Source organism: Lissotriton helveticus, chromosome 8, assembly GCF_964261635.1.
Source record: "Lissotriton helveticus chromosome 8, aLisHel1.1, whole genome shotgun sequence".
NCBI lineage: Eukaryota > Metazoa > Chordata > Amphibia > Caudata > Salamandridae > Lissotriton > Lissotriton helveticus.
The window spans coordinates 996,382,034-996,404,767 of NC_136069.1; the positions used below are offsets into that span (position 1 = coordinate 996,382,034).

At 42.1% G+C, this 22,734-nt stretch overlaps 1 protein-coding gene across 2 annotated transcripts in view; it reads left to right on the forward strand.

The window, feature by feature from the left end:
* The window catches only part of ACOT9 (acyl-CoA thioesterase 9), a 597,782-nt gene that overhangs the window by 36,083 nt on the left and 538,965 nt on the right, over positions 1-22,734 (forward strand). For both annotated transcript variants that reach the window (XM_078657838.1, XM_078657840.1), the window contains exon 2: positions 19,784-19,884. In XM_078657838.1, the coding sequence (XP_078513964.1) occupies positions 19,784-19,884 (101 nt within the window). The remainder of the gene's footprint in view (positions 1-19,783; positions 19,885-22,734) is intronic.

Consider the following 22,734-nt stretch of genomic DNA (forward strand, 5'->3'; position numbering starts at 1 on the left):
AGGCTGATTTGCATATGGCCATGTCTGACCTGGGGTGGTGTGGAGTGCAAAAAACGATTGATTTAGGTCCAGATCTCTGTACTGGGGTGAATGTTTGACATTGTTCTGCATTCTGTCCATCAATTGTTGTTTTTGCACTTGAATGTTGCAGGCACATCTTTTTTTTTTGTTATATTGTCTTCCCTGTCGTCTATATGTTCTGTGGTGTGAACCTTACTATCAGTCGTCTAATACAATAACTAAATAATTAATTGCATCGTCTGCAGCAAAGACAAAAAACATCTTGCACAATTGTTGTTTACTTATTTCAGGAACTTGCAATGGTGTAAAATCTTGCTGTTCTTCACTCCCTTCTTGTTCTTCTGAATGTGCTTTCACTGGTGCTCACAGATCTGCTTCAAAGAGTACTACTTATTCATGTGGACACCTTATTCTTGGAGTATGTGACCCAGTTGGCTATCCCATCACATTTGACAGCAGTGTTTGTGATCAGAAAAACTTGTTTGGGACCTTTCCACCTGGGCTTCAAACAGGACTACCACATGTGTTCCTTCACAAAACCCAATTACTGGGCTTGGCGCAGTGGCAACTCCAGCCTGGTGAGAAACAGAGTGCACCATGTCAGCAATAATCGAGTATCATGTCATCTGTGATGTTCACAAGTGCATTTGCAGGGGCAGCAGGCCGTTTCATTGCACGACCCATAAGGATTTCTTGAGGCGATAATGAATGAATGAAAGAAAGAGTATTTAAAAAGCACACAGCTACTTAGGAAGAGTATCCCGGCACTGGAAAACCTCAAAACTAGTCTGCTTCTGTCCCTACTGGGCGGGGGAAGTTAGGGTGAGTTTCGGAAGTGCCAGGTTTTGAGCATCTTCCTGTTCTCCTGTCAGGAGTGCTTCAAAAGGCTCATGAGAACCAGTGGTAGTGCATATGGCCATTTCAAAGAAGTGGAGGCACAAACTTTAGCCAATCAGGACTTCGAGGTTCTGTTTAGTTGCTCCACTATTCCTGAATCCTTAGGAAGAGGGCTAGCTACTTTGTAATCTCTGTTCCACTTGAAGAACCACACACAGCATTCTAAGAACCTCATTATTAAAATGAGCCCTTGGGCTGACTCCAGAGAAACTGCAAATCCATACCTGGATATCAGTTCACACAACAGCAGTTTAGGTACAGTGAGTCTGTCATTTTTCCATGTTGGGTAGACGTCCACCCATTGAGAGAAAATGCACACAATAACCAGGACGTATATCAGCCTGTTACAGACAGGAATCTCGATAAAGTCCAGCTACATCCTACTGAACGGTCCAATTGATCTTCCTACATGACTCATGGTTATGTGTGTTCTTCCTGCATTCATCTGTTGACATGTTGAACATCTGTGGCACACCTCTTCTGCTAGAACTCTGAATCTGGGATTAAATCAATTCTGCCTAACAATCTAAACAATGCATCGCTTCCAATGTGTGCAGGACCTGAAAATGGTGTGTCATAGGAAACAACAAACTATCTGGTGACACAGGTCTCCGGTCAGCTGAAACCCAAATGTCATTCTAATCTTTGGATTATTAAAAAGTGAAATCTAGTTAAGAGAAATCTATGATGGACACTGGGGAAAACCTAATGTAATACTGTAATCCCAGAATGTCTGAAGTGTGATATACTAGTCATCACGGTACATTTGGTCTAATTTAGCTTTTCTGGGCGCCCTTATGCTGGGTGTGCTATTTTAGAGCCACTTTTTAAAGCAGGTAAATGTTTTCTGACGTCTCCTAGTCTCCTGTCCTCATTATTTAAGATGTTTACACTGCTCCTATTGAACGCTAACCATGGTATTTTTTTAGTCTGTCCATAGCTAGACAATCTTGGAGTATTGCTTGGGTAAAATGAGTCTCAGATTTGGACCACACTGAATGCTGTAGTAGCAATGGTGTGGCTTTTATAATCTCCATAATGGGGTGGAGACCCAACTCCATATTGGGATGGAGACCCAACACCATATGCATAGTGGTTTCAGGGCTTGAGTGGAGAACCGCAAATAACCTTCTGAGGACTGTATTCTTGTGTCTCTGTAAAGCTTTGTCTCCCACCCCCATACTCCTGCGCCTTAAGTTGTTGCACTAACTGTTTTGGCGTTATTGAGAGTTAAGATTCCTTTAATAGGTTTGGTTCCAAGTTAAGTGGCGTATCTAAAAAAAAAGCTCATTAATCTTTAGCATGCTAACAACTTTTATTTCTCTATGCGATTTCCAATCCTCATCTTCAGAGAACCTCAGTTCCAGATAGCAGATTACTTGGTGGGTAAGATCTTGCTTCCCTTTAATAAAATTGGTGTCTTCCCTTTCCTTCTTTCGCATGACATGGTGAAAGTTTCCCCCTGGTTTATCTGTAAATCTATATATTCCATAAAATCGACAGTTAATAAGGCTCCACAAACTTAATGCTTTTAAGACCAAAAGGACTGCATCATCCGCATATAAAAGAATCAGCATGGGGCTTGTGGCTACTCTGGAAGTATCAACACCAAATGACTTACAGTTTCTCATATATCCCATGAATGTAGATTAGGAACAGAAATGGTGCCATGACACATCCTTGTCGTACTCCTCTTTGTGTCCTAAACTGTCTGGCTAATGCAGTCCTTAACGTACACTCATTGCTAAGTTACTATACATGTGCGCTAAAGGTGAAATTATATCTTCAGTGCCCCCCAAAGTATTTGCTGCATTTTGATAAGTTATTATGGTTTACTGTGTCAAATGCACAACTAAAATCTATAAAACACATGTATAAATTACCTGCTTTGGTGTAAGTTGAGACATTAGTCCACAGTCCACATTCCTCTTCTGAAACCATATTGCGCACTAGGCAATATGTTGTTATTCTCTGCCTATTGCTCTAGTCTTTTAAGAAGGGCCTTTCCTCCATATTTTAGCTGAAGAGTCTAGCAGAAAAATAGGTCTATAAAAGTTTGGGTCACTTTTGGAGCCCTTCTTAAAGATTGAGATTATTAGAGATTCAGACCAAGTGGGTGGAATCCTGCCAACCCAACTGCATTGCAAACCTTAATGAGCAGAGGTGCCCAAAGGTCAGGAAGATATTTATAGATTTGCACAGGGACACCGTCGGGATTGGGTGCCCTGTGGGCATCTAGCTAATGCTCTTATTAACCTCAGAAGGGGAACAGGAGCACACTGCTTAACCTCCCAGCACAGTTCACCCCTTAGCATTATGATAAATGCAGTTCACTTTAAACGCTTACTTGAGTTTTTGCTGAAGTGTTTCACCAAAGTTGGTGCAGGTTAGTACTGTGAATCTCTAGACACTTGTTTCTGGATATTATCGTTTATCAGTAGAGATAAAAAACAAAATTCATATAGGGTTGCTGAGAAAGCTGCCACAATCCTCTCAGGTCTCAGTACCTCTCTTTGGTGCACAGGTGCATCTCCGAAAGCTCGTCAGCCCTATGGCTGAACGGTGCCTTTTCAAACAGGAGGGGAATGTGAGCATACTGCTTTACCTCCCAGCACAGTTCACCCCTTAGCATTAGGGTAAATGCAGTTCACTTCAATCACTTACTTGAATTTTTGCTGAAGTGTTTCACCAAAGTTGGTGCAGGTTAGTGCTCTGAATCTCTAGACACATGTGTTCCTGACCTGAGATGATTGTGGCATCTTTCTCAGCAACCCCAGATGAAGTTTGTTTTTTATCTTTACCGATGAGGGATAATATCCAGAACACACGTGTCTAGCACTCACAGATTCGGCAAAAAGGTTATATATACACTGTGATCAGAATTGTATCTTAAAACACAAATGAGAACAAGTACTGGCTGTCCTCATGCAACGCAATAGAGAAGGAATCCTGACAGAGCTCCACAACAGTAAACCATTCTGTAGTGCAAGGAAAACTGGAAAAGTATTGTTGCTGGAATTGGTACCATGGGACAACATGGAACAACTATGTTAATCTTTTGAAGATCCTGTACAATTTGATATTTCCCATTGGGGTTCTGTAGACCCATAATAGGCGAATTGCAAGGGCTTCAATTCCCTTCAAAATTCCCTGTTTTAGCATACTTTCAATCTCTGGTGTTACTCCTACAGCTATTTCTGGCCTCGAATTATAAGGTTGTGCACTTGGAAAGATTGCATTAGGTTTTACTGTAATTCAGACCGGTTCTACACCTTTAATTAGTCATATGCCCTTGCCTGTAAAATCCCATACGTTTGAATGTACTGTACCTTTCAAATCAGGAGGCAAATCTTCCAACTGTTCTCATTGGGTACAATCCTACAGCTAGTCCTTGTCAAGTCATTTTAAATTCAACATCTTCATCATATGTTTGGAATTCAACACCCTCTAGTGTGCAGTAAATAGTGCAATTTAACTTACACAAAAGATCTCTTCCTAGTAGGTTTTCAGCGCTAAAATCACATATTACAAACTGATTACTTTCTTCAAATGAACCTTTTTTTACAGGCACTTTCTCTGAAACTGGATTTATTATTTGTTTATTTGTAACTCTTACACTTGGATCTTCTTTCATGAGAGGGTAGGTCTGGGACATCTGCTTTTCTAACAGTGGATCGGGTAGCTGCAGTGTCAATAAGAAATGTCACTTGATGGCCATTACCTTCTCCTTCTACAAATGGTCCTCTTTGGTCTACCTCTAAGACTGTGCCAAGTATGCAATCTTCCTCCCCCCAGTCACCTTCAATGAGAATTATCAGAATCAAAATTGTCGTTTTTCATCATATGGAACTTTTGGAATGGGTTCTGGTTTTGAAATGGATTTGGATTTGCTCTTGGTACCTGATTTACATTAAATTGCAAAACTGGCAGCATAGGAACATATGGATTGTACTGGAATTTGCATTCTTTGTGCAGGCATTTGAATCTGAGCTTGAATTGCTCCCAACATTTGCCAGTCACCACTCACTTTATTACGATTCTGTCTACGCTCCCTCTTCCAATGCCCAATTGTGTTGCAATAAAGACAAGAAGTCGACTTCTTAAATGTTTCAGTGTCTCTCCTAGAATTTGGATCGATTGGGGCATCTCTTCCCTGTGAAATGTCAATTAATCCGTGGGCAATCGGACATCCAGGTTGAAAACAAACACCTTGCATTCTACTAACATTCCCTCCAATGACTGATTCTGAAATCCTTTCTGTGCCAACTTTGTCTATGCAAGCATACATTTCTCTTTCAGTCTTTTCTGCTTCACTTCTTGCTCATCACTATAGTGTTTTGATACCTCAGGATCTCATTTAATCGTTTTATCGGCCAACAAATCACGTTTTGCTGTATGTGTATACTGATCTAACTAAACATTATGTCCCTAAAATTAGGATGAGAGCCCATCCCGATCCTGATGTTCGTGGATGACACCTTACTAATGGGGCTTCAGTCCGAATTAGGAGTGAATGTTTGATTAATTCAGCATTCCGTCTATCATCTGTTCTTTTTGCATCTGTCGCCCTTAGTGGAAAGAGTATGCCCAGAAAAGGGTCCTGTGCTCGCTACGCCCCCATATTCAAGCTAGCCTGGCTGACGAGGGGTGTTACCCCGAAATCTGTCCCAGGATGCCTGTTTCTGGTCCACAGAAGACCTTACCAGTTCGGAGTGGACTGTTGTCATGGGGAACAGGGTCAAGACTGATTTGCATATGCTGAGTCTAAACTTGAATAGCGTGGTGTGCAAAAAAACAAAGGCTTTAACCCAGACTGGGAGTGAATGCTCGATTAATTCAGCATTCTGTCTATCATCTGTTCTTTTTGCATTTGTCGCTCTAAGTGGGAATTGTATGCCCAGACATGGGTCCCTTGCTCTCTACACTACCATATTCAAGAAAGCCAAGCTGATGCGGGTTGTTACCCCGAAACCGGTCCCAAGATGCTTTTTTCTGGTCCAAGAAAGACCTGGCCTAGCAGTTCGGGCTGGACTGTTCCATGGGGAACAGGGTCAAGACTGATTTGCATATGGCTGGTTCTGAACTGGGGTAGAAAAGTGAGTTAAAAGATCATTGATGGATTCAACGCAGATCTGTGACTGAGGTGTGTCTGACAAGTTTCAGCGCTCCGTCAATCATCTCCTTTTGTTTACTTATGATTAAAATACAAACAGACCAGATTTTCAAAGGTTGTGTACATTGCCTTTGTCAAATAATTCAGAAATGGAACAAAGAAAATTAAACAGATCCAAAACTATTACACATGGGGAACTTATTTGGTCCTGTTTTCTTTTTGATCTGGGACGTGTAGCTCTGATTCTAAAATGTTGGAAAGGGGAATGTCAGGGACCAGGGTGCAAAAGGTAGTACCAGGGGTGAATGGTTTAACTATTTTTCTGAAAGCCCTTCCCCGCTCATAGTTATGGACAAGCCTCGGATATTTATACCATCCCTTCCTTCAGAAACTTCAGTCCCAGGCCTCACAGTGTCCGGAGGGGACCTGCTATATCCAGTGGCAAAATCTATCTCATAAAAACCATGTTGGAGCAGTCACTACCAAAACACTCTCTTGTCCCAGCAGGCAACTGTTGACACATGTCACTCTTACACACATATTCTGATGCTCAAAAGACCCTGGATTGTTCTTTCTTGCATTGGTGTTCTGATCGCCGGATCTTCCGCCTTTCCTGCTGCGGTGCCATATTGGGTATATCTGCACAGGGCTGCACTTGGCGGTCTAGTTTTCTGACCTGCCAGAGCATATGCAGTGTCTGATACAGGTATATAAAAATGCACACTCTTTCACTAATCATTAAAGTGTTACTCAGCTAACTACCTGTTTTTGTTGACAGCCTGTCTTCCTTTTAGACCTTACTGTACAGCACCCTTTAATGCTTATTGTTTTTAACTTAATTCTAGATAAGTACTGGTTGAGAATGGAAAATACTTGTTTTTTGCTTGCCGGACTCAAAATTACTCTTGCTTTTATTCCCCTTTGTTTTATTTCATACCTGGCATGTTATTGTTTTCATTGGTGCCCCAATCTTCCACCTGTCCTCCTGTGGAAGTTCTTGGGTTTCCCTGCACAGGGTTACCATTGGCTGTCTAATTTTCTGATCTGCCCAGACATATGCAGAAACTCCCTTAGGTGTTCAAATGCATCCATGGCTAAGAAGGAGACTTGCCAAATGACATGCCTAAGACCTGCGAATTCCTGAGGCGGAAGCCGGGAATTTTCACCATTTTACTTGCACTGCCGTGTTTTTAACTAGAAAATTGCAAGCTGTATTTTGCACTCCTGATTTTAAAATTGCAGCCTTACCTCTACCCTCTCAGCCGATTAGGCGCTGATCGAGGGATCGGGGCAAGGACACTGACTCCTTTCTGGTGCCGCCATCTTGGGGGCCACGCAGTCTGCGGGCTAGTTGTTTTGGCTAGGAGGACATAAATTGACACGCCAGCGCGCACTCGCCCATCTCTAGCTGCCCCTCCTCTCTTATTATTTATGACACCTACAGGGCGGATGCGCTCAGCAGGCGCGAAAGGTAAGCCCGTCTGCGCCCATCCGCGCCGGGACGAGCCCAGAGACCAGATGCCTTGCACAAAATTGTCCCCTTATTCCAGGTATCGCTCGCCTAACTTACTCTGGTTCTATGTTGTATGACATTAGAACCAGAGCGATCAGAGTTTCCGGGCGTAACATCTGCTGTTCTACAAAGTTTCCGGCAGCCCTTGAAGGCCCAGTCGCTTGTAGTACATGCAACTTCCACACACTCGCAAACTCTACGGAACGACTTGATGAACATACTAAACTCCCCCGGTTTCCTAATTCCCCCACTTATATTTTATGTAACGTTCGCTCATTAGCCAAATATTCGGTAGAGGTATGGGACATGATCGCCACTCACTCGCCCGATCTCTGTTTCATTATTGAAACTTGGATGGCACCTACCAACCTCCCTGCGATCTACCTGGCAATTCCTAAGGGATACAAAATCATCCATTTGGATAGAGTGGGTAAAACTGGAGGTGGTATAGCTATCGCTTAGAAAACTCATCTAAAGGCTCAATGGCTGTCCGTCATAACAAACGATACCATTGAATTAGGGATTTTAAAAATTACCTGGTCCCCCTCTGAGGTCTGGAACGGTGCTTTAATTTACTGGCGACCAGGCCCAAAAGCTAACTTTGCCAATTATTTGATCGAGCTTATTGCCATGCAAGGACTCGCCTCTTTAAAGTTTATTCTACTAGGCGATTTTAACTTTCATGGGGAAGATACTACAAACCCTGAGGTGATTAAATTAATCTCCAGCCTCATCCTTATTGGTTTAACCCAAAAGGTGGAGGGCCCTACACATCAGACGGGACACATGCTTGACCTAATATTTACCAACATGGAACACTTGAGTTGTCTGCCTGCCTCCCCACTTACATGGACTGATCATTTTTTGATTATTTTCACCGAAAAATGTCAGACTACCCTCATATCAACCCCTACAGCAAAAGAAACAACGAGGCAGACCCTGGCATAAACTCACCTTGGAGTCTTTTAATGTGGCCATGCAGCAACATAGGGAAGAAACTGATATTAAATAGTTAATTCCTGGGAAAATGTCACAAACAGGTTGGTTAATTTTAATTCTAAGCTGACTGCATCATTTGATTTAGTCATTCCCTGATCCAATTTAGGTATGTCTCACCAGCGTTCAACTGCCACTTGGTACACAGGTGAATTAAAAAATGAAAAATTCAGCTGTAAGCGCCTGGAAAGACGCTGGAGAAACACAAAAAGTCCTCAAGATAGGCAATTTTACAAACGGGCACTACCAATTATCACCAAAACATTAAGATGGCAAGACGGAAATATATATTGAATCAAATCGAACAAGCGACCAACCCTTCTAAAGCCTTGTTCAATATAGTCAAAGATTTCGCGGCACCTCAAGCTTGCAAGGAATCTCCAGTGGAATCGCAGATACTCTCTGTCTCCATTGTGGAATTTTTTCAGAATAAAATTGCAGTGATCTATGCTAACTTCCCTACAAAAACAGGAGATAACAGAGATCTTATGACGAGGTCAGAGGAAGCGAGGGTTACTTTATCTGCTAGATATCTCGACCAGTTTAACACCATCTCAGTGGATGAGGTAAAAAAGCTTCTGCTATCGGCAAAATCGGGCTCGCCAGGGGACCCTTGCCCTCCTAAAATCATGGCTCTCCTCTCCTCCAGCTGCGCGCGAGAGATCACAGAAATATTTAACTGTTCGATTAAATCGGGCATTATCCCCACAGCGTGAAGGAAGCCTACGTCCGCCCAATCCTAAAGAAAGCCACTGCAGACCCCCTGGTGCTTAGTAACTATAGACCGATTTCGTTACTGCCTCTCCTCGGTAAACTATTAGAAACTTCAGTGAATAGACAGCTTAGCCTCTACCTGGAGGCAAATAATATCCTCCATCCATCGCAATCGGGGTTTCGCCCAGAGTATAGCACCGAGACAGCTATTCTCGCTGTAACCGACTCTATGAGACGGTCACTAGATGATGGCGGGTCTATGATTCTTATCCTTCTTGATCTCTCCACAGCATTCGACACCATCTCTCATGGAATGCTAGCAGAGAGACACATGCCTGTGGCATCAGAGGGTTGGCCTTAAAATGGCTTAATGATTTTTTGACAGATCGATCACAAACCATTATGCTTGGACCCTACCTGTCAACAAAATATCCGTAAACAAAGGGGTACCCCAGGGCTCATGCCTGAGCCCCAAGCTCTTTAATATCTATATGTCCCCTTTGGCCTCTATTGTTGAGCCGTTTGGGTTTGAAATTATTTCATACGCTGACGACACTCAGCTTTTATTCCCAATTGGGTCTAATCCTGAAGTGAGAAACTGCGTTTCTCTGAGGGCATGTTGGCCATCTCTAAATGGATGACCGAAAATCGCCTCCAACTGTATCCTGGAAAAACGGAGCTGATGCTCATGGCCAAAGCAGCATCCTTCTGGACAGAGGAGTGGTGGCCGGACGTCTTGGGACAATCTCCAACCCTGGCTTCTTCAGTAAAAAACTTGGGCCTAAAATTAGACCAAGCCCTTACGATGAAGGACTACATATCAGCTACAGTGAGCTCCTGTTATTACAGCCTGCGTCCGCTGCGCAGAATAATACCTTATCTGTCAGAGAGTCACCGCAGAACCGTTGTCCAGGCGCTGGTAATCAGTCGTCTTGACTACGGCAATGCCTTACTGGCTGAAGTGGGAGAGACATTATTGGCCAGACTACAAGTCATTCAGAACACCGCCGCCAGGATGACATTAAATTGCCCGGCCGGCTCGCCATCATTTTCTTTATTGAAGAAACTACATTGGCTCCCAATAAAAAAACCTTCCTTCTTCAATATCTGCTGCCTGACGTTTAAAGCTCGGGAAGGCAGGGGTCCCAAGTACCTGCAAAGACTGCTTGTTCAGCAGATCTCGGATCGTAACCTCAGGTCCAACTCCCTAGCTCTTTTGAAGATCCCACGCATTCGCCTTTCTCGTACCGGTGGCACAGCATTTTCCTATGTCGCCCCGAAATACTGGAACCAGCTTCCTTTACCTCTGCGGAAGTGTACTTCCTACCTGATCTTCAGGAAGCACTTGAAAGCTTCCTGTTTTAATTCCCCTCTCTCTTTTAATTCCCCCTCCTGTCCTCAGTTGTATTATGCTAGGTGGCCTTGCCAAGAGGACAGGGAGGCTGCTTGATATACTTTGCACAATAAGGCTGTACTTTCGGCCACTGCACCAGCTCGCTACTGTAGGTATTTGAGTAAAGAACTCGGGTTGCTCAGGCGTAATATCTACTATTGACCATCAACATGCTTTCCTTAACTTTACTAAACATTCATAAACTGCGTCCGCAATCGGGGCAGTTTTAACACATTATGTGGGGCTTGAAATGTTCTCCCTAATAAACAATTAATGCTTTTTTTCACCTCTAAACATGTTTGAAATTCATGATTAGTTTTTTCCTTCACATTTCTAGATGTGTTTTTTATTTTGTGGAGAAAATTCATGCATATTAGAGCACAGCAGGCTGATAATAAAACATTAACACCGTTTGTAGTCTCTTTGTCAGCAAAAAAACGTACAACGGTTTTGTAATGCGAGAGACTTTTGAATTCACTACATAGCTAGATATGGCCACCTTCTTGGGGTCACAACGTCAAAAGCAATTGATGTCTCTCCTCATATTATTATGTTTAGTTTCGCCACCCAGAGCGCCTCTTTCGCTGATGGACCCTGGGTACCTGGGGGTTGTAGTGTATGTGTTTGTTTGATGTTGTTGTAGCTTTACTTACCACAGACGTATGTCAGTTTGGTCACAGCTATAATTTTAGCACAGGGGGCTTAACTCATTACATACCTTTTATTTAGGGTGCCTCGTTGGCATTTAAATTTGTGACATGTTAATAGGCAAATACTTTGATAGATTATTTATGCCATAAACGTGGCTTAAATATTCGTTGGAACTGTTAATGGTGGACACTGTTTCCCCTAATAGGATCTGCCGGTCGGACAAGACAGGTGGGATGGTGTTGGAGTCACTGTTCTTGGTAACACAACTTTATCTTATTTTCAAATACCCTAACACTTACTACTTGATTCGGAGTTGCTAATATTAAATATAACACTTAATGTTTTCTTACATATTAGTGTATCACGTCTCGGTCAACCATTTCATTTCTAAAATATTTTTTCTGAGACTTATTCTAAGTTAAATACCTCCCAATCTTGTTCAATCTTTTGGAAGATTTTAATTTGCATGTAGACGATCCTGCTGATCCAAGTTCCGCTCGTTTTACTAATATTCAACATTCCTTAGTGCAACTGTCTGTCTATTCTGGCTAGACACTATTTGAATTTAATTATCACACTACAAATATATTATTCCTTATGTTAATATCAACAATATGGACTGGTCTGGTCAGTATTTGATGGGATATAATCTACCCATTATATAAAAACACAGGCCATCCTGGATAACCTCCAAAAAAGGAGGAAGATCACGCCTGAGTTAGCTGGTTCTTTGTTAACGTTATTAACGCTGAGAATAATTAATCTGCCAAGTACACACCATATTGTGATTGCATTACTGCTGACTTTAACATACTGGCTCCTTTCTCTGAAAGACATGTGGAAGTTAAAGCCCTCCCGTGGTGCAAATTATTCCTTACACAATATGAGAGGAATCTAAGTGTGCTCAACACAATTTGCGGTGTCCCTAAAGCCATGTTTTGAAAGTAGATTCTAAATATAAATCTACCATCAAACAGTTGAAGCTTTATTTTTCCGATAGAATCTTTACCAATAAAAACTTTTAAGATTACCAGTGAGCTGACATTACAAAGGGCTTAACTCATTATAAGTAGTTTAGCTTTGAACTTGCATTTTTTTCTATTGTAAAATGGCACAAATTAGAACTTCTTAAACTTAAAGATTCCTTTTGCTCTGGTTCAATCAGCAGGAAAACTGTGTTAATCGTTTGTACTAAAATATTCATACACTCTCCTGGAGATCTGCATAATCCCGAAGCAGGCTTTCTACATATGTGCAAAAGACACACAATTGATGGACGAAATGCAGAACAAATCAAAATATTCACCCCCAGTCAAGAGATCTGGGTTAAATCCATCATTATTTTGCTCATCATGCCACCCCAGTTTAGACCTGGCCATATGCAAATCAGTCTTGACCCTGTGCCTCATGGGAAAAGTCCAGCCCGAACTGCTAAGCCAGGTCCTCCTTGGACCGGAAACAAGCATCCTAGGACCGGTTTCGGGAGTTTCACCCCTCTTCATCCAGGATAGCTTGAATCCAGTGGCACAGTGAGGCCGGGGACCACGTCTGGGCATGTCCGGCGCACTTAGGGTGAGGAAGCAACATAAGTGCAGCAGTGAAATCACTATGTTGGCTGTTGGATGATCTCCTCATGGCGGTAGATGTAGATAGTGCGAGGGAGCTGTGCCTACTAAATCTATCAGCTGCTTTTGACATAAGTCAACCATAAGATCCTTATGAAACAATTTAAGGAAGTGCCCATTGATAGCATTGTGGTAGAATGGTTCTCTTTCATCTTCTCAAGAAGAAAGTAACAGGTCACTCAGCCACTTTCTCGAGCTAAGGTCTGCCTGTAGGGTACCACTAATATACTCTTTCACCCTATTTATTAAACCAGTATGTGACACCACCCGCTACTATCAGTCAGTGATTTAAGCTTTATTCAATTATAAAATAATCATAAAAGCATATTTATAAAACAATAAAATTGCATGTTACAGAAAGATAGGAAACCACAAAATTATTGAATAAGTTAAACAGTGAAAAATCTTACATCAGAATAGATTTTCTACACTTAAAAGCAGACTTTAAAAACAACAAAAGAAATAAAATTGCACATTCTTCCCCAAGGGATTGCATGACTATGAATGCAGGATGGCATTGTCACAGGCCTAGTGTTGTAAGCAGCGGGAGAAACCACATTTTCCTCTGGGACTGTATAAAATTTCCAGAAAAATAAAACATGCATGGTGGGTTGTGCAGACAAATCGTCACATGGGCAATTAGACAGCTGCCTAGACCAATCGTTAATTGCTGGAAAACTAAGCGATCTATGGACAATGCCCATCCTGAAACGTGTTAGTAAAAATCTTTCAAAATCAGAGGATACAAAAGTTAAATACGACTGCATCTTAAAAGTAGTCAGGATGATTTGGTGGGCAAGAACAGAGATTTTTAATATCTCTGTATTTAATCTAATGTTTTCTAGATACTGCAAACAGCTGAGTTTAAAAACTTTCCTATTGACTTTAGTCAAGGTATTGGGGTTATCAAAATATTCTTGATGTCCTAATTTACAAAAGAATAACTTGACATAACTGAGCCAACTTATATGTGATACCCCATCTAACCCATAGCAATCAATAATCATTTGTCGATTTAAAACAATCTTCTCTGAAGTCCAAATATGATGCCAGAGGAGAATTGGATGGATGCCAATGACAACCGCTATATAAGATATACCTAACTCCGAGTGGCAATTGAAAGTAGAGACACTAACCGGGACAGCAAGCAGGTATCTAAGAAATCTGTTTTCTGCCCTCTGTAAAGATGTCACATCTACATGTCCCCAAATACCCGCTCCTTAGGTCGCTATTGCGATACATGAATAACAGTCTCCTTAAATTAACAGCCTGTGTCCACGTGACAGTACGATCAAATAAGACCCCCAAGTATGAAAAGGTATTAGCGCAGTCTAAACTATTCTTTTCTAGGAAGAACGTACAACACTTTTTGCTCTCTGGGCCACATTTTAAAAAGAATGTTTTAGATGCGTTTACTGTAAGGCCCAAGTTGGACATAAAGTTCACAAAGCTAGATAATACCTTCTGGAGGCTATTCGGAGTGCGGGCCATAAGCACCACGTCATCCGCATACATGAACACAGGAAGTGAGCGCTTCCCTAGCGCCGGGAGGTCCTGGCACTCATCTCTCAGAACCCGGTCTACGTTATTAATATACAAGGTAAAAAGAAAGGGTGCCAGGACACAGCCCTGCCTTACTCCTCTTCCGACAGTAAAGGAATCTTTGCACTCACTCCCTGTCCCGAATCGGACCCTGGCCCCAATATAAAATTGTCTCATTAATGAGACCAAGGATGGTTTCATGCCCAACCTCTCCAAAATCTGCCATAATTTTTTATGGATGACACAGTCGAAGGCCGCGGACAAATCCACAACGGCCAGGTATAGAGGGCCCCTTTTCACCTTAGTATATATGGCAATAGTTAATTCTAAATTTAGGCACTGATCTATAGTGCTTAAGCCCTTGCGGAACCCATATTGTATATTACTAACAATAGAATAATTATCTGCCCAGTCCTGCAATCTAGAAAGGAGTACTGTTCCAATTATTTTGACCGTAGAGTCTAAAAGCGAGTTAGGCCGATAGCACACTGGGTTGTTCCTATCCCCCTTTTTAAAAATCGGAGCCAGAATCGATTCACTCTAGGTGGAAATAAGGCTGGTTGAGATACAGGCATTATTAACTTTTGTTGAAATGGGTCCCCCAAAAACAATAATGTGTTTGAAAAGGTCCACAGGGATGCCATCTGGGCCTGGGGCCTTACCACTCTTGCTCATTGCGATTGCCTCCTCAATTTAATTAAGATCTAATTTAAGATGTGAATGGTAATTTACAGTCTGTTATTCTACCCTAACCCCTGCCAAATCATTACAACTTGTTTCAGGACAGGGTGCAGAGAATAATTTAGAAAAATGATCAACCCATTCGCCCTTAGAAACCGCTATCTCTATAGTTGCCCCCCTGGATCAGCTAAAAAGGGGAGCATTGACCGCTTTCCAAAACGCTGAAGAATCTTTCATTTCTGACGCAGCTCTCAGGGCATTCCATACCTCCATGTTCCTTGCTTTTAAGGTACATCTATAAGACCTTCTGGCTTCTTTTATTTCTTCATAATTTTTAACCTGTCATCTCCCCTCATGATCTTAGCCTATCCACTTATGCAGATGGCCCTTGACTTCTTTTCAGCAGTTCAAACAGCTCTTTCGAAATGATTTAACATTAGAGAACATTCATTCTACTTAAAAAAAATGTATAGGAATCCACTGGCTCAGACTCAATACAGACAAAACTGACATTGTGATCACAGGAGGGGAGCCACAGCCTATGGAACTCTACTCTCTTGCTTGTTGTCTGGCCCTTGGGTTTTGATCTATGCTCCAAACCTACAAGTATTGTGAAAAGTGTGGGAGTAAAACTTAATTGAACACTTCAAATTGAATTCCTGGTGTAAACTTTTGATTCCGCATGCTCTTTCTATATTGAGTACACGCCAACCTGTGCATCCAGTTTTCTTTTAGGAACGTAGACCTTTAACTGTTGCTGCCGCCACTGGATCTCGACATATTTATTTCAACAGACTATATTTGGGCATCTTCTGTGTACAGTATGTTAAAAGCAAGAGGCACAGATGGTCATGGCAGCACTAGGGTTCAGCCAGGCCACACCAAATTTGAAATGCTACATAAGCTCTCCCTTCAGGTTCAAATAGCTTTTAAAGTGCTGGTTTGTTCAGTGGTCACCCTTTGGCAGGTTGCGTAGATGCCGTACCCTCATCTTTTGTACATTCCTAGATTTCGCAAATCTTGCTTTGGTGACCGTGCATTCTCTGGATTGGCCCCTTCATTATGGAACACACTGTTGAATGATCTAAGAACCATTTAACATCTGACTGTTCTCTTAACACCTGGGATAATTTAGCTCATGAACTTTCTTTGATTTATCGTATCAGTAGGAAAAACTGTAAATGATTGGACGCTCAATTAAGTTGACATTAATATTCACTCTTAATTCTCTCTTGCTTATTATTCACTAACGTCTTAGTAGTCCTCACCTACCTGGCACACTGTATTACTCTACCATGGTGAAGTGGTGTGGGGAAAGTTGATTGGGGGGGGGGCGGTTTCAGACTCTTTGGCTGGACGTACAATTTGGGAAGGTGGTGATTTATTATATTGTACGGGAAGCCACCAATAAAACAATGTGGACAGTGTAGACTTAAATGGTTTGGTGCCTTTTCATAGACAGCCAGTTGTTATGATAATTAAGGAATCTGGTAATTACGTGATGTCATGATGCCCAGTAGTATCTTGGTCTTTGTGACTAAGGTATTTCGTTTGAGTGAATGCCTTGGGATCATAAGGGAAGTAGATCTGTAGGTCTGGGAAAGCTTTAATCATATTCAAGAGTTTGATGGCATGAAGGGGAGAGCCCAGATTTTGGTTGCTCTGACATTCGATGCATATAGTTTATCACGTAAGGTAAACAGTTAAACACCTTCAGTGAGGAAAGAGAAATGACGACTCATGGACAAAACTGCATAGTTGTGAGGAGGAAGAGTGGCAAATCTGACTGGGTCGCCTGTACAGGCAATGACACATTGAGGATGATGAGTGGAGTAAGAAGCCAAATTGGTCTTGCATGCTGGTTTCCTTTTTCTTGTTTTAAGTGCAACATTATTGGGGGAGAGGAGCCCACTAGTTGTACGTTTGGCCGCTCTGTGTTTGTTGCTATGTTTGACCTGACTAAATGACTGCTGTTGGGTCTGCTGTACCTGTTTTTCATGCTCTGGCTTGACCGCACAGCTGTCACCAGACATTTAGGTGACTATCACCAGGAAATAGGCTTTCACTCCACCCACATTTTGGGATCCAGGAGTACATATTTTGATTGGGAAGAATTTGTATATTTGCACAAAAAATTGCTTGCTCTCCACACTTCTATGAACATTTTGAATATTTATCCAGCTACTTGAGCATGAACGTTTAGGGCACAGACACCATTGCAATGCTATTAAAGTGTGTTAGATAGGTAGATAATTTATGGAGTTTCTCTCTGGTAGCAGCGCAGCTAGGAGGAGAGCAGCCATTCACATACATGGAGTTTTAGTGGAGTTTTGAGTCAGACTTAATACCCCAGACCTGTTGGCATTGCAATGCTTGTTATCTAATGGAACAGTCTTGAAACTGGAGAATCTTGGTTGGTCTGAAAATGTTGACTTTTAAATTCCCAATACAGTTGGAAACAATAGACAAAAAGTCACTCACATGTTCATTGTGGTGCAGATAATCCACTATGTAAGATATCGGTCTGCTCCCAATAGCATCCCTTCCGAACACCAACACACAAATGGCTAAAGCAGCACATTGAATTGTACCCTTGATGCCCATGCAACCCACCTCTGATATGCCATATAGCTGTATGTCAGTATGCTCATAACCAAAAGGACAAAGATGCACAACAGCACACACTAGTCAAGGTGGCTCATTTGAGTGTAGAACCATGCACATGTGACCGGTAGTTGAATGTTGCTGTACACATTCTACTAGGAAAGTACACGTCATCCAAATAAACAGATTGAACAGAACGCCGAGCACACATTAAATACAGCTTAGGTATTATAGTTGACTATCATAATAAATATACAGTCCGATTACCCAACAGAACTCATTAGTCAGAAAAGAGCAAATACTTCCAACACAGCTGAGAGGCACCATATATTTAAACCCCTCAGAGCTTACAACAGCAGTCCACTCTTTGTAAACAAAGACACATTCACTCCATACAACACTACACGGCGGTGATGAGGCAAGCCGCATTGGCGTGAACCACCTTTGGGACAGTTGTGTCCTTAGGGGTTCTCCCTGCCCGCCGCCACTTCGAGCTCTTTAAATCATTAAACTCGTATTTGCATCCCATGCTAAGGGAACTGCCTCCACACTTTGGGATCGCTGTATGTTTTGAACCCCGGTAATTAACCAGACTAAGGTAACGGCGGAGCTCGACTGGGACTGATAGAAGTCCTGAGGAAGACTGACTTGACCCTTTATTGGGGGCATACTAACACGGTCGAAACATGTTGACATTGGCAGTCCAAGGAGGCGTGATGTGAGCACCTAGTAATCATTCTAACACACCCATCCTTTACTATTTTAATCCTGACCTTGGGACCCTGGAATAAAGGTGATCGATAGGTTACCCACAAGCCAGTTTTAACCCCTTTTTTCACTGCACTTGTTTCTATCACTGTCCCCAGTCTGTGGTGGTAGCACTTTGTACACACCATTTTGATTAAGTTTTATGTTGTTTGTCTCCCCCCTCCTTGTGCTCCATCCTGTGCTTGGCTACGCCAGGGTATTTTGTAAGCAGACCCGATAGTGAAGCATGTCACACACATTTGTGTGTGAGTGAGGGCAGTTTTAATTAACACAATCTGTGCCACTGCATGTGTATCATTTCGGTTTCCTCTCTACCCCCCTTGGTGTGAGTATGTTGAATAAGGGGGTTTGGGGTAGATGAGTAGCTGACCCCCTCCCCTTGTTTTCTGTGTGAAGTCACTCCATAACAACCCATAACTATTGTATCCAGCACCCCGCAGCTAGTCTGTCATAGTATAATACTATGGATCCTAACAAGACACATACTGTATTATTTTGGGAAAATACCTCAACTCGGCAGTGCATATACCAGTCCTTCCAGGTGGCAGATGCCTACATTGAACCTCCGGCTCCACATACCAAACAACAATAACCATTACAACACACTTACCAACTAAAACTATTCATGAATACAGCTTAATATTTATACTAACAGTTCTCAAGACCTTCAGAAAACACCCCTTTATATGTGACAGAATGTAAAGGTACCCAGACCATGGCAACATTGCAAGTCCATACTATTGGTAATACAGCACTGCATACATTTCTGTAAAATAATGTGTATAATGTGGTTTTCAAAACTGATCAGCAAAAATATGCTCACCTAACAGAAGTGCTGAACAGATTTTTAGTTGTTAGGTTTCAAGACAAAACAGATCTTAAATACTGATACAACTATATTCTTTAGAAGACTGTGTTGCCTTCTGCTTCAGAAACACACCGTTCATTTTCAATACAATTATAACTTATTGTGTTTTTTGGTGGGGGAATTCGCTGCAAAGTGAATGTGTTGAGGCCTACCTCTATTTGTCCACAAACAGCTGTGTAATTCTAAAATTAACAACAAAAAATTCTGCATTCCATCGTGCATATTTTGTGACCAATTTGTGTGTTGTGATGAAGAAAAGTGAAGATTACAGTTAATTTGCCTGTCTGATCATTGTATGTAGTAGGGATGAAATACAACATTTAGATTGCCTTGTGCAATATTGGGTGTTTTTGTTCTATCGTTTTGATTACAAAGACACGTTTCTTCATTTTTTCAGACTGCGTGCCACATATCGCTTTCCATTGATAATGGGGAGATTGCTAACATCCGAAACTGGTGGCTGTCTATCGAAAAGCACTGTTCCAGACATGAATGAAGGTAATTTCAGGTGTTTGCCTGTGGAACACACATTTAAATTCTTAGTATGTACAAACTAAATGTTATAATAGTTTGATTATTTCCTCCACAAATTCTTAGGGTACTCTTGGAGGAGTTCTGAAGGAGTGCTGTAAAGTGTGATGAAGAAAGTTAAATTTCCAGATTTATTATAGGTCCTTAATACTACTTTTAATACACACGGTATTTATATTCACCCAGTGTTTTTGCCCAGCCATAAATTGCATCATTATTAGGTTCTCCAGAAATGAATGTGTGCGATCTTTCACAAAAACGGCTCGAAAACTGAAATATTGCTGGTGGTAGGAACAAGAGTTGTTGCCATGAATCTTTCTCGTTACCACAACATGATGCCCTTCCCATTCCAGCATAGGAGATTACATCCTTTGGCTTGTTATTTGACAATAAACTTTCTTTCAGTGCACAGATCAAATGTATTTCATCTTGTTTCCATATCCTGCATTCGAATGGGAGGATCATTCCATATCTGCCGAAAGAATGTCATGCCAAGGTGGTTTCAGTCTGCTATGAAGCAGAGACTGCTGGAATAGTCTATTTGGGTCATTCTAGCTGCTTTCTCACTTTTTAGCGTGAGAAAACGTCACTATCAAGAGATGTCTAGCCTAAAGAAAGTTTGATTATGTCTCTGCTGCTAAGAGATAGTTGCACAAGCACTCCTAAAGAAAAACATTTGGTTAAAGGTATTTGTGCATGCTATTCAAGGTATACTGATCATTAATGAGAGATTTTTTGGGCACTTGACTCCAAAAATTCTTCTTCTAACTCTCGCCTTATGCGACAGTTTTCTCTGATCAAACTGTCCTAATCTTTAGGGCACTCCCTAAGCCCCTTATGTTGGAATGCTCTTCTAATGAACATTTGCAGCATTCAAGCGAGCCATAAAAATCTGTTTTGTTAATCATACTTGTGCGTCGGTCTTACTTTGTTTGTAACCAGTGGTTTCTCTAGCGCCGAGAAGCGCTTTAAGTATATCAGTGTTCTACAGCTAATAATTGAAGAGTATTTTATCAACCCCATCAAATGACCAGCATTGACAAAGCCTGGAGGTCAATTCTCACCTCCTTTAGGAAAAGTATAGCACAAACTATTCATGGTGTTCACCTGCACATGAGCATGTTATTGGACAGACACATGGCCATCTTGCAATTGTTTTTGTTATACTTTGCTATAACCCATGAGGATGTGCTGAGGTACCATGCAACAGCAATAGCCCAGGTATAGTGTCTGGGGAGCTACTTGCCCTTTACAAATAAATAAAACAAGCTTTGGAAACGCCAATAGGTTTTACGTCTGCATGTTGCCTAAAGCTAAAGTTGCAAACTATTTTTTTATGGGACCGGCATCTTGTATACATAAGGCACTTCATACAGCCTCATAGCCCACATCCCGGAGGTAGGGCAGCGTCACATTTAAGGGTTGCGGCTCTTGTTAATGTGTAGTGCGTGTCTGCTGCGCATCAGTGATCATAGATAGTTCACAACATTTTTTAACAAACAATCAAAGAGGTGTCAGCCCAACCTGCCGCTGTCAGAACTCTTACTTCTTGCATCAGTTTTTGACCATGGAACCCTTGTCCGGTTACTTATCCATACCTGTTCCCTCCCGCCGATTATCGCCAATGCCCACAAACTTCCCACCTATATCTTCTACCCCATCTATCAGTCTGGGCTCAACGATTTTTCCTACCGGTTGTATGTGTCCGAGGTCGTAAGGCTGCACTGTCCTCTATGGAATGGGGATATTAGTGCCTACTTTGGGCTCTATCGTTGTCCCTTCCGTTGGACCCTCTCCTTTACTTTTCAGGTATGTGGTGTATAGCCACCAGAAGTTCTTTGGCCTGCTCCAAGGCGGAAACAGTTTTCTGAAGTTCTCCGATTGTGTGCAGCAATAAAGGTAATCGTGTGACCACTGTGGCACTGTAGGCAAGGGGCCCCTCATCCAGCACATTGCCACTCTACGTTTTGCCATCAGCAGACCTAAGATTGTACTTTTTGGCAAGGCGGATGAGTACTGGACACCTGACTGGTGGCCCTCTAGCCTTGGCCTTTGTCCCACTCCGACTCAGTCAGTGAGAAATCTGGGTTTCTAATTGGAAAATAAACTATCAATGAAAGACCATGTCAATAAGACCTTTGGTGCTTGCTTCGGAGTTATGCGTAGCCTGCGTAAACTTTTTAAGTGGATTCCACTGGAGGCAAGAAAACCCCTAGTCCAGGGTCTTCTCATCAACCGTATGGACTATGGGAATGCCCTACTGGCCTCCACCAATGAAAATCTTCTATCTAAGATGCAGGTTCTGCAGAATACTGCAGCAAGACTAGTACTTGATCTTCCATCTAGATTTCCATCGGCTCCCAGTTTGAAACTTCTGCACTGGTTGCCTGCACGAAAACGCATACGTTTTAAGGTACTTTGCTTGACGCATAAGAACATGTACGTAAAAGGCCCAGCTTTCTGGGCAGAAAAACAAACCTGGTATCACCCTGCTAGAACTTTGAGATCCAGCAAACAAGCGCTCCTTGTGTCTCCCAGAGTCCGCACCACTACTGGTCGGGGGCGTTTTTTCTCCTTCCTTGCTCCGTCTTTCTGGAATAAATTACCTTTACACCTACGCACCATAAGTGATCACAATCGTTTTCGTAGGAATCTAAAGACATGGTTGTTCGACCTCTAGCTGCATCGAAGTCTTATCCTCTCTGAGACATCCACCATCGCCGTGAGACTCCCTAGTGATATGTGCGCTCAATAAATGTTTATGATTTGATTTGAAGTCTACCAGTCTGCGGGTCGCCTTCGGTAGTGTTTTAGAAT